At 41.0% G+C, this 15,304-nt stretch overlaps 2 protein-coding genes and 3 non-coding genes across 5 annotated transcripts in view; 3 read left to right on the forward strand and 2 right to left on the reverse strand.

Annotated features, from left to right (window-relative positions):
- The window catches only part of atp7b (ATPase copper transporting beta), a 20,095-nt gene extending 11,679 nt beyond the window's left edge, over positions 1–8,416 (reverse strand). The window contains exons 1-8 of the mRNA XM_076303390.1: positions 8,360–8,416; positions 2,630–3,608; positions 1,668–1,877; positions 1,214–1,377; positions 881–1,042; positions 710–792; positions 208–391; positions 1–4 (exon numbers count right to left, since the gene is read on the reverse strand). The exon at positions 1–4 is cut by the window's left edge and continues 230 nt beyond it. Of these exons, the coding sequence (XP_076159505.1) occupies positions 1–4; positions 208–391; positions 710–792; positions 881–1,042; positions 1,214–1,377; positions 1,668–1,877; positions 2,630–3,608; positions 8,360–8,410 (1,837 nt within the window). The 5' untranslated portion in view covers positions 8,411–8,416. The remainder of the gene's footprint in view (positions 5–207; positions 392–709; positions 793–880; positions 1,043–1,213; positions 1,378–1,667; positions 1,878–2,629; positions 3,609–8,359) is intronic.
- trnal-caa (transfer RNA leucine (anticodon CAA)) lies at positions 6,041–6,150 on the forward strand. The gene is made up of 2 exons: positions 6,041–6,078; positions 6,105–6,150. It is a non-coding gene; the product is annotated as a tRNA-Leu (tRNA).
- On the forward strand, positions 6,376–6,484 carry trnal-caa (transfer RNA leucine (anticodon CAA)). Its single transcript has 2 exons — positions 6,376–6,413; positions 6,439–6,484. It is a non-coding gene; the product is annotated as a tRNA-Leu (tRNA).
- Positions 6,682–6,791, forward strand: trnal-caa (transfer RNA leucine (anticodon CAA)). Its single transcript has 2 exons — positions 6,682–6,719; positions 6,746–6,791. It is a non-coding gene; the product is annotated as a tRNA-Leu (tRNA).
- Positions 8,417–12,244: 3,828 nt separating the features above from the next.
- On the reverse strand, positions 12,245–14,201 carry nhp2 (NHP2 ribonucleoprotein homolog (yeast)). Its single transcript, XM_076302685.1, has 4 exons — positions 13,942–14,201; positions 13,607–13,676; positions 13,352–13,457; positions 12,245–13,232 (listed from the first exon to the last, which is right to left on the reverse strand). The coding sequence occupies exons 1-4, from the start codon at positions 14,093–14,095 to the stop codon at positions 13,107–13,109; spliced, it is 456 nt and encodes a 151-aa protein (XP_076158800.1). The 5' UTR covers positions 14,096–14,201; the 3' UTR covers positions 12,245–13,106.
- Between the last annotated feature and the right edge of the window lie 1,103 nt (positions 14,202–15,304).

Consider the following 15,304-nt stretch of genomic DNA (forward strand, 5'->3'; position numbering starts at 1 on the left):
AGATCTACAGAGAGCAAAAGTAAAAGGGTCAGCATAGCTTTAATTAGAATGTTAAGTCAATGTCAATTTCATTGCTAAGGATCTGCTTTAAAACCGATTTAGCTGTTTAGCTTAGCTTTTCATGCTAAATGAATGCTACGGGCGCTTGACAGATTAGTCAAACCAGACAACTGCAAACAGAAACAACAATCATTGGTTAAGTGTTACCTGCACAGGTGTGCAGAGAAGGAAGAAGGCAAGGTTAAGGATGGAGAGCCCGGGGAGCACATTCTGCCCATGGGGCATGGAGCCGCCGTGTTCGTGGTGTTGGCTGTCCATCACCATCATGTAGATCATCAGGCCCATCACTGGGACGCCGAACACCAGGCTGAACAGGAAGGACTGCTTCCATCTGCACACACAACCATGAGAGTAAAGAGCCATTCACACCAAGAATGATGACTATAACAATAACGGCAAAAAAACTATCGCTCTAGCTAATATGAATGACAGTTCCACACATTTATTTTATTTTATTTATTTTATGTATCCTTTGTGTAACCAGGGTAATCGCACTAATGTCTCTTTTCCAAGTGACCTCTGGGCAAGAAAGGCATAAACTATACTAACTAAACTAACACTATAAACTAGTACTAAAAGATAATAACAAAACTGCAAACAGAATAGTTGCCAGTGCTGAACATGTAAGGAAACAAGCAGTGATACTTGCTGTTGAATCTCCGCCCGGTGGTCCAATGCTTCATTTTTTCCAAAACCGTCACTTTTGATCAGAGATGCTCCAAAGCCCAAAGCCTATCTCAGAGAGCATAAGAGAAGGTCAGAGCTACAGGACAGTTATGTCCTAATATCTGATCTTGGGTGGTTAATTAACCTACCATACCTCAATGCTTCTGATGATGTCCCTGGCACCAAGTATTTCTGGGTCAAACTTTACGTGAGCCTTTTTGGTTGCCAGAGACACTGAGACCTCAAAAACACCCCTAGTCCTGAGCAGTTTGTTTTCAATGTTATGGATACATGATGCACAAGTCATGCCAGTCACCTGGAAATAAATAAAAAGAAAATTATACATTTTCTCAACACAAGCACAAACCTGAAACAAAAGATATAAAAATACATACACGCATGTGCATGCATACACACACGCACACACACACACACACACACACACACACACACACACACACACACACACACACACACACACACTCACAGAGAGATCCAGTTTCCCATCAGTGACTGCACTGGTCTCCATGAGTGTAGCACCAAAGCCGAGGCCAGATATGAGCCGACTGACTTGAACATCATCCAGCACCTCTGGGTCATACCGGACCTCCGCCTTTCCCGCCATCAGGGATACCAGAACAGACATCACACCTAAACACACACACACACACACACACACACACAGAGACACAATGATGGTGTGATATGATTTCTTTTTGTCAAACAAAAAAGTATCACACTAAAGACTGATGCACAATTGTATTACGTCCAACGTTTCGGCTTACGCCTTCATCAGGGTCATCTTTCTTTTTATGAAATATTGGTTTACTGTACGCTCCATTTTCACATGATTAAATTGTACAAAAACATAAATCAATACTCTCCATGTTTTCCAGTAGCCATAAACCTCCTTTGACAAAATGAATGTCCTTTTTACGCACCTTTGTGTTTGAGGAGGCTGCGCTCAATGTTGGCCACACAGGAGGCACAGGTCATGCCAGTCACACGGATAAAGCACTTCTGGGTGGTCCCTTCACACGGCTGCTGGTCGCTGGCCACTTTAGCTGCTAAGTCATCAGATGGCTGGGGACTACGGTGAGGAAAGCTTTTGGAGTTGGATTTAGTGGTTGTTCTTTTGTCTGTGGAGCTCTCTTCATAGAAAAAGACACAAATGTCACAAAATGGAAGAATTTGCTTAAAAATTTAAAGTTTATAAATATATATATATATATATATATACATATATGTAGTTGGCTGTTCAGGCAGAATATAAGATGGGATCATGTTAAAAAAAAAAAAAAAACATTTATATTATTCAAAGACACAATAAACCTACAAAACTCCTTCCACCTTTCCTGGGTGTCATTTGAGTTTGGGTGACCTTAACTACCTCAGCTGCATCAAAAAAGAACTACATTAAGACACAATCCTGTGTAACAAAGGCCTTCTGTAATCCGCTTTATGGCTAGCAGCCATTCCTGGCCCACTAAGTGCTAGCGGAGCTTACTCCACGGTGCTGGAGTGCTATGTGACACTCAGGAGCCTCCACTTGTCTTGTTACCATGGAGAAATGTGTTCAAACACTCATTAAATTTGGTGGAGAGGAGTTTGATTAGCTGGAAATTAATTTATCAAAAGCTTTTGAGATAACTCCTTGTCTCTGTGCATGTATCAAAGAGCTAATTTATACTTAATTATGAAAAACATGAAAATGTCATAAACTCACAGAATGGAGCAATAATAACAAATGTTATAATCTTGTTACAAGTCTCTTTTTACCAATATATGACATACTGAAGTGCAAAAGACGTTAAAAAAAATGTGTTTTCAATTGCATTCCTTGCACTGTACCTCAGCAATAGGAAGCAAGTGAACATTCAATAATGCTATGTGCTAGCAATACCTTTCTCGAGCTTGGCCTCAAACCCCATATCCTCAATGTTGTCCCTTAGCTCTTCTGCACTGGTCAGGGTGGGGTTAAAGGTCACCATTCCCTTTTCCTCCGTTAATGAGACCCTGATGGACAGAACTCCGGGTCTCTGGGATATCATCCCTTCAATGGACTGCACACATGAGTTGCAGGTCATCCCTGAGATTCCAATGGTAACCGCCAGGAGAGGCACGCTGTCTGTAGTTGGTGGCGTGGGTGCAAAGTTCAGGTGTTGGGAGCTCGGGCTAATTTCTGTGAGAGCTGTTCTCCCAGTCGCTGCTTCATGTTCTGCCGGCAAGGTCACACGGAAATTACCAGGTGGGATTCCTTCCACAAGCCCTTTCACTGTCTCCAAGGTGACCAGTGAGGGGTCGTACACAAGGTCCATGCTTCTGGTTTCCAAGAAGACACTGACGGAGCAGACCCCCATGAGTCCAGATACATGCTCTTGGATGTTGTTCACACAAGACCCACAATGCATCCCGTCAACACCCAGAGTCACTGCCACGTCCCCAACTACTGTTTCCTCTTGTAGCTTCCTTCCATGGGAGGAGGGCAGAACGGAGCTGCTTGTGAGGACAGCGTCAAACCCCATGTCTTCAATGTGTGTCCTCAGCTCCTCTGGACCCACCTGTCCAGGGTTAAAGGTCACAGTTGCTTCCTTGTCACTTAGGGATACCTGGATGGCCACGACGCCAGGCACTAGGCCCACGCGCCCCTCTATGGACCGCACACACGACTGGCACGTCATACCCTCTACCCTGATCCTCACTAGGGCGGACTGAACCAGGGGTGTCTGGATTTCTGGGTCCCTCCCCAGAGCCGTGTCTGTGGCCCCACAGCTCAAGTCTCTGGCCTGGGGGCGCAACTCACATGGGCTCCCTGGGACATAGCCCAGGTTATCAAAGCCCAGTTTCGGAGGCAACTTTGCATCACTGACACATCCATTCTCCTGTAAAGGTTGACAGGACAAAACATATGGAAAGATTAACAAGTAGCCTAACATATTAAAGGTGCTCTAAGCGATGTTACGTGGTTTCTAAGATAAAAACATTTTTTGTCACATACTGCAAATCACTTCACCATCTGCTAGTCGCCTGTGCCCTGCAAAAAATGCTGTCTCTGTGGACAGCTTTCTGTTTTGTTTGAACGTCAACAGAAGTTCGCTTAGAGCACCTTTAAGAAAAAAAACTATAATGTGTTAATGAAATGTAAGTTGACAGACTTGGCTTCACCAGCCGTTAATCTGACAGGCCTATGGTCTGACTTCACATTTGTAGCTCAACATCAAAGACCCTTGAGGATTGTTCCAATTATCACATGACCACCGATTTTTTTGTGGATTTTGTGTAGGTAGGGTCCCATGGAACAGAACTGAATGAAAGAGACTGATATTGGTGGTGTGTGGAACAATTTCCTGAATGTGCAACTATTTCATTTTTGTTGTAGTTTGTTTGATTAATAATGAGATAAGTTTAGATAACTTCTGGTTGTGATGGCCAAGGCAACATTAAAAAAGGATAATAAAAGTACTGTAGGCCTATCACACTAGTTTTGAAAATGCTATTCCTGAGTTGTGTTCTGCTTTCTGGCTCTATCTTTTAAAATAGCCCTCTCATGAATAATGATTATTTGTAGAATACATAACACAAAAATCTATCTTCCAGTAAAGAAAAATGCTTTGTTGGGTTTCATAATGAAAGCTATGGGTATAAACTGTCAGGGGAGAAAAGTAGCAAATTCCTCGCTTGTAAAAAGCAACCATCATAATTAAAAATCAGGAAGAGCCTCAAGCAGGAATTCTTATTCGCGCTCACTAAAATGTAAAATAAATGTCCACATAGCAATCAATAAACTTTGGACGCTTATTATTGTGAGTGCTTGAGATCAAAGTACAGGCAACCTGTTTGAGAACAGAGATGTCACAAGGGCTAACGTTATGTTAAATGCATTTGCAACAATAATATAGGCTACAATAATCTAGGCTATAAACTTCTCAATTCATCACTTTTGCTACAGCATAACCTAATAAAATAAAGGGCAAACACTGACCTTGACCACTTCTTGTCCATCTTTTTGCAGTACAACATTAGGTCCCACAATATGTTCTCCAAAAACAGATGGAAAATTGATCGGTTTAATCTGGTGGCAATCTACCATGCAAACCTGCTCCACGGCACTGTTTGAATCATGCCTAGTCAAACTGTTCAGTGACTTAACGCTGGATGTAAACTTTTTCATTTTAACCAACTAACTGATAATTATCTCAGTTACGCGCCATGCTATCAACCTGTTTTCTGAAACCTCTGACCGAAAGAACTGAATAGTTACTGTCAACAAGGTTTACAAATCCATGACACCTGAACCAGACACCTGAACCGGACTGTAGGCTATTCTAACATGTTCCTGGGACGTTAAAGGGATCATCTGCACTCAGTCCGATTCAGACTGGTAAAATTATAACAGACCTGTCCATAGGCTAGTGCAGTGCGGGGCGTGTTCATTCACGCTTTGGTTTTGATTTGAGACATGCCGATTGCCGAAGTAGGCTAATTTTGTTAAGCACAACTAAGCCCATGCCTTAAGAAAAGTCTCCATTTAACTGTAAACGTCTATTTTCCATTAAAACGGACTAATGTTGCCGATTGCACTATGGTAGTCTATGTTGCTTTCGCAGGGTTTGCCGGACATGTTATCAATGAACTCGCCCCACATTCTCTGCACTAGGAATGTGTTTCTCAACAGCAACTGTAGGCTAATGATTTACTGTCACTATATGGCCGTGTGCAAAATGCACACGAGTAGGCAACAATTTAGACTGAATAGTCATATTTAATTCACTGCAAATAGGCCTTGCCTAATTGCACCTGTCAACTAGACTAACACGACATAGTTCAAAACTAAACTGATCAGAGCGTTCATGACTGTTTTAAAGGCCACCTGCACAGATTCCCAATTCGGTGGTTAAATGCCTAATCCTGTTTGTGTTTTTACACATAGACTGTATTTATGATGCCTGGGAACATATTTCTGCAGGCTAGTTTAGGTTAGTTTCTTCATAGTAGCCTGGGTTTCAGATCTTGTAATTTAGACAAGCCTACTTTTTGGTAGGCCTAGTCCTAATGATTTTAGCCTTTATTAGCCTACTCATTTCTATGGACTAACTGGTGCCCATTGTTATTTTCCTTGTTATGAAACGCGTAATTGAAATCGCCCATAAAACTCATGGATTCTCAGAAAACTACAAAACCAGCATTTTCTATGCAAGATAAGAAAAAAAAATCATAAAATGTTCACTGAAATAATCGGAAGTAATTTTAACCATATCATGTTATCATGTTATATCATGTAATCCTGTTGTACTTATTTAACAAGTAGGCCTACGTCAGGATGGCCGAGCGGTCTAAGGCGCCAGACTCAAGGTGAAAATACCTTTCTGAAAGGAGTATTCTGGTCTCCGAATGGAGGCGTGGGTTCAAATCCCACTTCTGACAGAGGTTTTATCTTGTCTGCCACAGAATACCAAAAAGATTCCATGTTCTCAAGAATCACAGCTTGTGCATAAATCGCGTTAACAAGCATATTAGGACTTGTTAACAATGGCCTATTATCGACAAGGTCTCAATTTCCCCGTCTTCTCTATTTACAAATAGCTAACCTGGCGTATGAACGATCGTGCTTTGTAAATTAAGTATAAGAAAGCTCTGTCTACTCCATATGTCAGGATGGCCGAGCGGTCTAAGGCGCCAGACTCAAGGTGAAATACCTTCCTCGAAAGAGCATTCTGGTCTCCGAATGGAGGCGTGGGTTCAAATCCCACTTCTGACAGAGGTTTTATCTTAGATGCCACAAAACGTAGCGAAAAATGCTACATGTCCTCACGATAGAGAATTCGTTAACAAGCATATTACGACTATCAATAGCGACACGGTCTCAACTTCCCTTTATTTGAAAAGGCTAAGGCTACATTAATGATCATGCTTTGTAAAGGCAATGAAGTAGAGAAAGAGCGCCCCCTTCATTATGTCAGGATGGCCGAGCGGTCTAAGGCGCCAGACTCAAGGACAACACCTTCCCTATGCCGGGGTATTCTGGTCTCCGAATGGAGGCGTGGGTTCGAATCCCACTTCTGACAGAGATTTTAGAATTCTGAATTTGGCACGGTCTGTAATAAAATCACTGGATTTCACAAAATAGTTTCACTAAAGTGAGAAATATCCATATTTATTCTGGATTTCTCATAATATATTCTGTTAATACACTGCATGTGTAGAACCTATCTATATTATTCTTACTACTATTATATTGTTACTGCTACTACATTGCACATATCTATAGGCCTATGTTGTTCATATCACATAGCCATATTTATTATGCTCTTATAAAGTAACTGCTAATACACTGCACATATTTATATCTAATTTATATTACTCGAAACCACCTACTGTAAACCAACTGCCTGTAACTGTCTACACTGCACTATTTCTTGTCCTGCCTACGCACCACCTGGCTATACTTTGTGTATTGCACTTTTCTGCTTTTTTGCACTTGTGGTTAGACGCATATCGTTGGCTTTGTTTTTTTTTTGTAAAAAAAAAAAAAAATCTAAAAACAAAACAAAACATTTGTGTCTGTTCATTTGGCAGACATTTAATCCAAAGCATTCTACAACACTAATATTAACATTAATTCATGTCATGTCACTTTCACATAGACCTGCAAATAGCCTAATCAGAAATCCCAGTTTTAAACATTTACCTAAAACAGACATAAAAGGACCTAAACGCCCCAACACATCTACAAAATGCTCCCCCATTTAAAAAAAAGAAAACAGCTAACAATCTAATATAAAGATATAGCAACTTTTTGAGCAATGTATAACGGTTCTGATTGGATTATCGTGACAATATAAAAATGTGTTTCCTGAAACTGCACAAACAACAACGCTTAGCAACACTGCCTGGCAAGTTGGCATGCCAAAAGGGCGCCCTACAATAGCTTCACTGACCTAAAATACATTGCACATTTCCTTAGTAAGGCAGGTTGCACAGTGCAAGGTCTCAACAGATATATTGCACATTTCCTTAAAGGCCTGTCCCCATCCCTGCCCTTATAGTCAAACTGCAACTATTTATGATTGACAAACTGAAAAATAAAACTAACATTATCTTAATAAAACTAAATAAACCAACTATTACCAGCCATCACCCACACATACAAACATTTATCTTTGGTATAGGCCTACTTGTGGCATCAGCTTAGCCTCCTCTCTGTGAAGGACATTGAGTCACAATTGCTCATCATCTCAAATATCAGTGAGGATGGGAGACGCATTGTATTTTAATCAGATTTGAGTGCTTGAAATGAACATCATCAATGAATATGGGTCCAACTAATTCCCTTTAGAATACTGTTATAAATCCACTTTATGGGCTCTAGGTCTTAATAAGTGCAGACGCTGGCTGATTCATAAGGAAACATACTCCACATGCTGCGGAGTCCTTCAACTGGGAATCAAAATACCAAACCTGCTCATGATAACGACTAAGTACATTTTAGTATGAGATTATGCCCACCACTTCAAAGCCTTTTCTGTCTGTCTGGTCTAACTGTTGTGGTCAACTAGTTAAGGGAAGGCAATAACAGTTATTTTTAACAATAATAATGATTATCTTCATATTTTGGAAAGAAAAAATACCCTACCCAGCATGGACGATCAGGTGACCGCTGGACTGGCCAAGTGGAGCCGTACATCCTGTATAAGGGACCGTCACCGAATGCGTCGGATAGGAGTGTCCCGCGCAGCCAGCCTATAATTGACAAAGACTGCTTAATTTGGTGACTCTTTGCGGAACAACGCGGATCTGAGAAAGCACATGACAGTCATAGCAATCCAATTGCCATTTTTTAGTCTGGTGCCATGATGCTGTCATCCTTGAAACAGATGCGATCCACTGAAAACAGCCAGAATTGCTTGTAGAGAACATAACATGTGCTCGAAAAGGCTGTAATGCGGTCGTGCGCTTAGTGTTTATTTTGGCATTGTGGCTAAAGCGTGCAGACGCAAGATAGGCCTACGAAAATACCGACATTTGTTAAGACTGGCAAGGCAAGGTTAAAATTTGTAAACAACACACTACAGAGTTTGGTCAACAATGCCTTTTGAGGTTACACAGCCAAACATTGGAACGGATTTCATACCCGCCAAATGAACCGTATTACGCACTCGCACCGAGTCTAAATGCACATCAGCCCCAAATCGGCGGTTATTTTTGGTGTAATAAACGACATTTTCCACAAGCCAGTGTGTTAATTTGTTGGGTGTGACACGCCTATAACCGTACTACTTAAAAACTAAGATATAATTCGAGGATCATTCGCAATTTCTGAGTATGCCTGTGTCATTTTAATTAAGGTGTCCTTGCACCTGAAGGTAGTGAGGGCTAGGCTTCACAAGGTGAGCCTAATTAGACTATAAGAGGCAGCAGACGTGTAGGTAGTTCCTTTGGGATTTAGCGTAGGCTATCTAATGCTCAAGAAGCAGCAGATTATTTCAAACGTTATAGGCTTATTTCAAATCTAACGCAAAAAGACTCATGTCGAGCCTCACGAATGAATTTCTGATAAAAGACATTCGATCCGGTTTGAAAAATATAAACGTTGTGTTCATAGTGTTGGAAATCAGTAAGTATTATCAGACCTGCAACTAATACTTGTATAGACCTATACTACCTCCTATAGGCCGCTTTGAGAATATCTTTAATTGCACAATTACTGTCCCCTGGGAAACTTTGGGCCTGAACAGTTTATCGTCATGTGGTAATGCGTTTCCCTAGGTTTCAGATCTTTTGACATCTGTCATCACCATCTGCATAATTCACATAGCCTATGTTAGACAGGGTGAGCAAGACCAAGGATGGCCATGAGATTCGTTCCTGTAAGGTTGCAGACAGGAGCGGCTGCATCACCATCTCAGTTTGGGACGAGGCTGGAGTCTTCATTCAACCTGGGGACATCCTCCGTCTCACCAAAGGGTATGTAACAAATCCAAACTTTTCATTATATGGATTAATGGTTTAGCATTACAACAGACAGCAGTCATCCTTACAACAATAAGGCACTTATTATTCTAGATGACCCATGGGTTACTCCATGATCTCCAACTTGGGAACAGAGAGTCAGTGGATTATGGAAACAGGATATGTTAATACACAGTACAAATCACTGCTTTTGGGTGAAAACCTTATATCTCCAGTTTGTTATTTGTTTTGTTTTTATTTCATGACGCAATGTTGGATTATTTAAAAATACAAGTGTTTTTCAAATTCCTGAAAATTAGTGGATTTGGAGATACAAGGTTTCCACCCGACAGCAGCAAAATGTGATTTTACATGTGTTGTCATCTGACTGCTGGTGCCGATGTTCTCAGTTATGCCTCCCTGTGGAAGGGTTGCCTCACGCTATACACGGGCAGAAGTGGAGAGCTCCAGAGGATCGGGGAGTAAGAAAACATCCTTTTATACTACACATTTCTTCATGGTCATCATGGGACCTTTTAGGCAGGCTCTATTGTTTTGGCAGTCATAGAAAAACAAGCCAATTGATGTAGCCAAAGATATGCACACTTGCAGTACACAATTTTATAAATGTTGTTTCTAGGGAATTAAACGGTGGATTTAATGTAAGGTACATTCGCTCTTATCTCCCTCAGCTTTTGCATGGTGTTTTCAGAGGTGCCAAATTTCAGTGACCCAAACCCTGAGGTGCAAGCACAATTAAATCAGATAAACAAGCCAGTGAGTGCCAGACAATGGTCTGTGACCACAATCTTTTTGGTCACTCGTAATCAAAGACTACCCTTTCACGGCATTCAAGTTCAACTCTACCCACATAGATCACCTGTTAAACTTTTCGCTATTGGCTTGTAGTACACTACACTTTGGGGCAGCCGTGGCCTACTGGTTAGCGCTTCGGATTTGTAACCGGTGGGTTGCCGGTTCGAACCCCCACCAGTATGGCTGAAGTGCCCTTGAGCAAGGCACCTAAACCCTCACTGCTGTTGTTGCAGGCAGCTCACTGCGCCGGGATTAGTGTGTGCTTCACCTCACTGTGTGTTCACTGTGTGCTGAGTGTGTTTCACTAATTCACGGATTGGGATAAATGCAGAGACCAAATATCCCCCACAGAATCAAGAGAGTATACTTATACACTACAGTACTGACTCTTAGAATGAGTGCGTGGGTATCATTGTCTAACCTCACAGGTGAAGCAAGACCAGCTGTCCATCCCTCATAACGGCCAGACTACAGGAGGCCCAGGAAATCCTCCACCTCAAAGTAATGTTCTCATGATTGCATCTGCGATGAACACATCGAACATAGTCAGCAGTGTTGCACGTTGTGGCACAACACAGACCGATATTATGCTCTCACATTCTCTTATTTTCCATAGATGTTCAGAAGAAATCTTGAATGTTTTAGACTTGTACAGTTGTACTGTTTTTCCTCACTCTCCTCTAGTGGCTACAAGACCTTCAGCTTCTTACTCCTCCAATGTTTCATCCCATCACCTGCGTGATCCTCGGGATCTGCCTTACGGTACAGGGAGGCAGGATCGTCCTCACCGCGTGCCCCTGAACAGGAACCCTCTGTGCAACATGAGGGACGGTAGGGATAGAACCTCTGGCATGAGGAGTAGCATCCGGGACCCAAGGCAGGCCTTCACACGGATGTAAGAAGTTGGATGTTCCTATTTGCACATCCATATTGCTGGATGGGTGTAGACCTGGTAATAAAATGGCTTACTTAAAGATGGCTTCCTTGCTTTGAAAGTACATATTTTCCTTTTCTGGTGAATTCACTCATGGATGTCTAATTATAGTAATGATCCCCAATGTTTGAGGCCAACACAAAATAATAAATTCTTAAAATTGTTATTATTAGCATAAAGTGTACTTACAAGACAAACTTTGTTTTGGTCACTAACACCATCTGTTTTGAAGTGTCCTGTGTGATATCACACAGGGTACTTTAAAACAGATGGTGTTAAGTATATCGCAAGATTAAAGCCACATTGAGACCCAGCCCCTCTAGCCCTACTTCATAAGGAACTGCTCTCCAGTCACCTTCACATAAACCATCATGACTGACAGCTGGTATTAACAATTCACAAAGCTGATGGGCATTCCATGTCGTCTGAAAAATCTGAAGGCCATGCTTACATAGCAAATAAAATATTATTGTAAAGTTTGTTGACCAATATTGTACAGCTGAAAAATAATCTTTGACCATTATGTGTACCAGAATGGTGTTTTAGAAACAAAATCCAGTAATTCCAGCCACTTAATCTCAAACCACAATTAAGTTTCAAAACAAATATACTACTTCACATAAGATCACCCACACAGCATTAAAGATAGTTATTATACGGCTCTTTACAATGCTAGTAGAACGCTCCATTGACTTGAATGGGATTTCCCAACGTTCGGGCCTATGTTAAATCTACATAAATCACCAGCAAAGCATTTAATCACCGCTGTCAATGGCAACGGGTTTTGTGCTTCTGATTAATGTCTTTCATATCACTATGTAAGGACTGGAACTTCATTCAAACGTGAAAGCAGACGGTTGATCAGCTGTGTTCTAAAGAATGTTTGATTCAAGTTCAGCAGCGTGTGTTGTTGCGAACTATTTGTTTCTCAGCAAATGCCACGATGAACGGTAACAAATAGGCTAGGTTATGTAGGCTAAAGTCATATTGTGGGGAGTTTATTATTTAGTTTTGGCAAGTAGCCGTATAATAAGCAGGATAATGTATAGAACGCCGGTCATTACTGTGAAAATAAGTCCCTTCAGGGCGGAACAAGACCCCTCCGCTGCGCGTCGGGGTCCGGTTCGCCCTGTCGGGACCCGGTTTGCCCTGTCGGGACTTATTTTCACAGTAATGACCGGCGTTCTATACCTTATCCCTTACTTGAGTGTCAATGTAAAATGTTCTTATATTTATTTTGACATCCATATTTTAACTCCATTGAATTTCAAAATGCATAATTAAGTGTGCTCCGGTCCTTACTTATCAGATTACCTTTACCAGTTCAGGCTCTTATTTAGGATGGGCAATAAGCTTAAATAAAGTAATATTTCAAAGTCTAATTTTGACCATTATTCAAACAAATGTTTATAAACTAAATGAGGTTCCACTAACATGTGGGAAAACATTTACATGGATTTTAAAATGTTTTAAACAAAGAACAGTCCTTGTAAAACAAAAGCCTATGTTACAAATCTGGGGTGTGAAAAAAAAAAAGGGGGGGGGGGGATACAGAAATCACTTGTGACAATGTCCACGTAAAGCCTTGTCTCAAGACAAGAGGGGGAATAAAGTGGAAGGGCCTGAAATGCGTTATCAAAGCCCATATCAGCAGTCCATGTCCTGATACACATACAGGACCTCAGCAAGCTTTGGGTAGCGCCGAGACCTCCTCCATGCATTCATCATAGGATTCCTTATAATCGTCATGTGGTTTGATCATGATGACACAAGTTGGTCGTTTTGATCCTGCAGAGGAGCCAAGGTCCTAAGACACACAGATGTGGAGGTTAAGTCTCTAGCCGACATACCATACCAATATGACCATTACCAAAAACACACAGTAAGGGATAATTTACTGAAAGGAATAATCAGGGTTCCACATACCACTTTGGAAGGAATGTAGGCATATGGTAAACTCCTGTCTTCGCACATGACGGGTAGGTGGCAGTACACATCAATGGGCAAGGTGTCCCCAGCCAACACCACAATCCTGAGGGAAAATAAATCAGTTATTTATGAGAGTAACTAAATGCTTATTACGAGACACATTATACGAAGCAAAATATGTGGGAGCCAGTGATCTATAAGTATTGAAACAGGCAATGGTCATGCTGCCAACACAACGTGTACAATATTTACCCCTTTTCTCCTTTGTTTATAAACTTCTGGACTTCTTTCACCCCCCGTCTAATTTGTTTCAGTTTTGATGCTGCAAACAAAGTAACACATTTTACATCATAAAGAAATCACAACAGTAGCTATGTCTAACTTTAGCTGTAACGTTAACTGTTGACTTTACTGGGTCGCTAACTAACTTCAGTTGAAGTTAGCTGACTTGCATGCTTAACGTTTCTTGTAATGATAGATAGCTGCCCTCTATGTGTTATAATTCAACTTCAATGTTTTGGACCACAACACATTATTACAGACAATCTTCGGTTAAAAACAAACAAAAACATGCCGAGTATAGTTACCTTTTTTGACGCACTTGTAAAGCTTCTTGCTAAGTTTTTTTGAGGCCAGAGGTTGAGCAATTGGGTTGACATTAGCAATCAACTCTTGATAAGATTTTTCGGTTCCCCCGGTCTCCTCCTCGGCGACGCTCTTCTCTTTCTTTACCTTGGTCATTTTAGTAAGAGTAAAATACTGATTTGGTTTGTAATAATCTTCAAACACAACGCTAGGTTGGCAGACAACGTGTTTGCTGCTATGCACGCACGCGTTTAAGACCTTCTTCTACTGCTTGGGTTAATGTGTGGTAGCGCCACCAACTGGTATGGAGAGTAGTTTTTTCTTCTTCTAGGTTTATTGGTAGATTATGCAAGTCGGTACGACGCAACGAAGTGCAACTGTATGGGTGTCAAACTCAGTGGGCCGGATTTGGAATGAGACTTCGTTTGGGCCTTCATTTGCATGGTCATTTTCTTTTCTGCATTACATACTACACCCACTCGTGAGCAAACAAAACATGTACGTTTAGGTACTACTGTCATATACTGCTCTTTCTTTCTTGAAATACTATGTCAGTCTTTCTTCTTCACCAGCATATGAGTATATGCCAATGGCAACATAATGTAACTGTTGCAACTGAAGAGGCTGCAGTAAAGGCCTCAGCATCTTGTGGCTGGAAAGTCGTTTGTTTAGTGATGTCTGTTTGTTCCAGACAGTAATTGACTGCAAATGATTTTCCCAGAAGTATTAAGTATAATCCATAGACTGTAAAAAATAGGTATAATCACAATAATTATAGTTATATTTGTTTGTCCAATTGCTTTGGAGTCTCAAACATATGGTGGCAATGTATACAATTCCTAAATTGTTATTGAACGGTTAGTGCTTTGGTTCAACTCCTTGAATTAAAGCTATACTTCAAGCACATTTCGATTGATTTCTTTCATTTGGTGTGCAGAAAAAATGAAATGCTTAATGTGGACCTAATTGTAGTATGTTGTTATGGAAGCACATAAAAAAATAAATGCACCAGATGTGTAGGGCAAGCAAGCCTGCAAATAAAAGGAGATTGACCAGTCTGACACATGCAAAATTGATATGATATATTACTCTATATGTGGTCATAAATGGCTTGTGATTATGTAATGTAAAACACCAGACTGTCCAATCCGTCTTATGCACCCCTGGTGGTTTGGGGACCTGACAGAGTGGATACTCTGTGCTGGATCATATGTCCTCCTGAGTTCTGTCATCTATTCTATCACACATCTCTGTCACAACATGTGGATGAGTGTTTTAATTTACAACCACTGATGGTCCAGACAGTGAAATACAAGCTCATGCAGCTAACAGATAATTATCACTTAGGTAAAAGGAAACCTAATG

The sequence above is a fragment of the Alosa pseudoharengus genome, unplaced genomic scaffold (assembly GCF_046254945.1).
Source record: "Alosa pseudoharengus isolate Yale_2024_CS ecotype anadromous, Long Island Sound unplaced genomic scaffold, YU_APseudo_1.1 YU_APseudo_1.1_scf_24, whole genome shotgun sequence".
NCBI lineage: Eukaryota > Metazoa > Chordata > Actinopteri > Clupeiformes > Clupeidae > Alosa > Alosa pseudoharengus.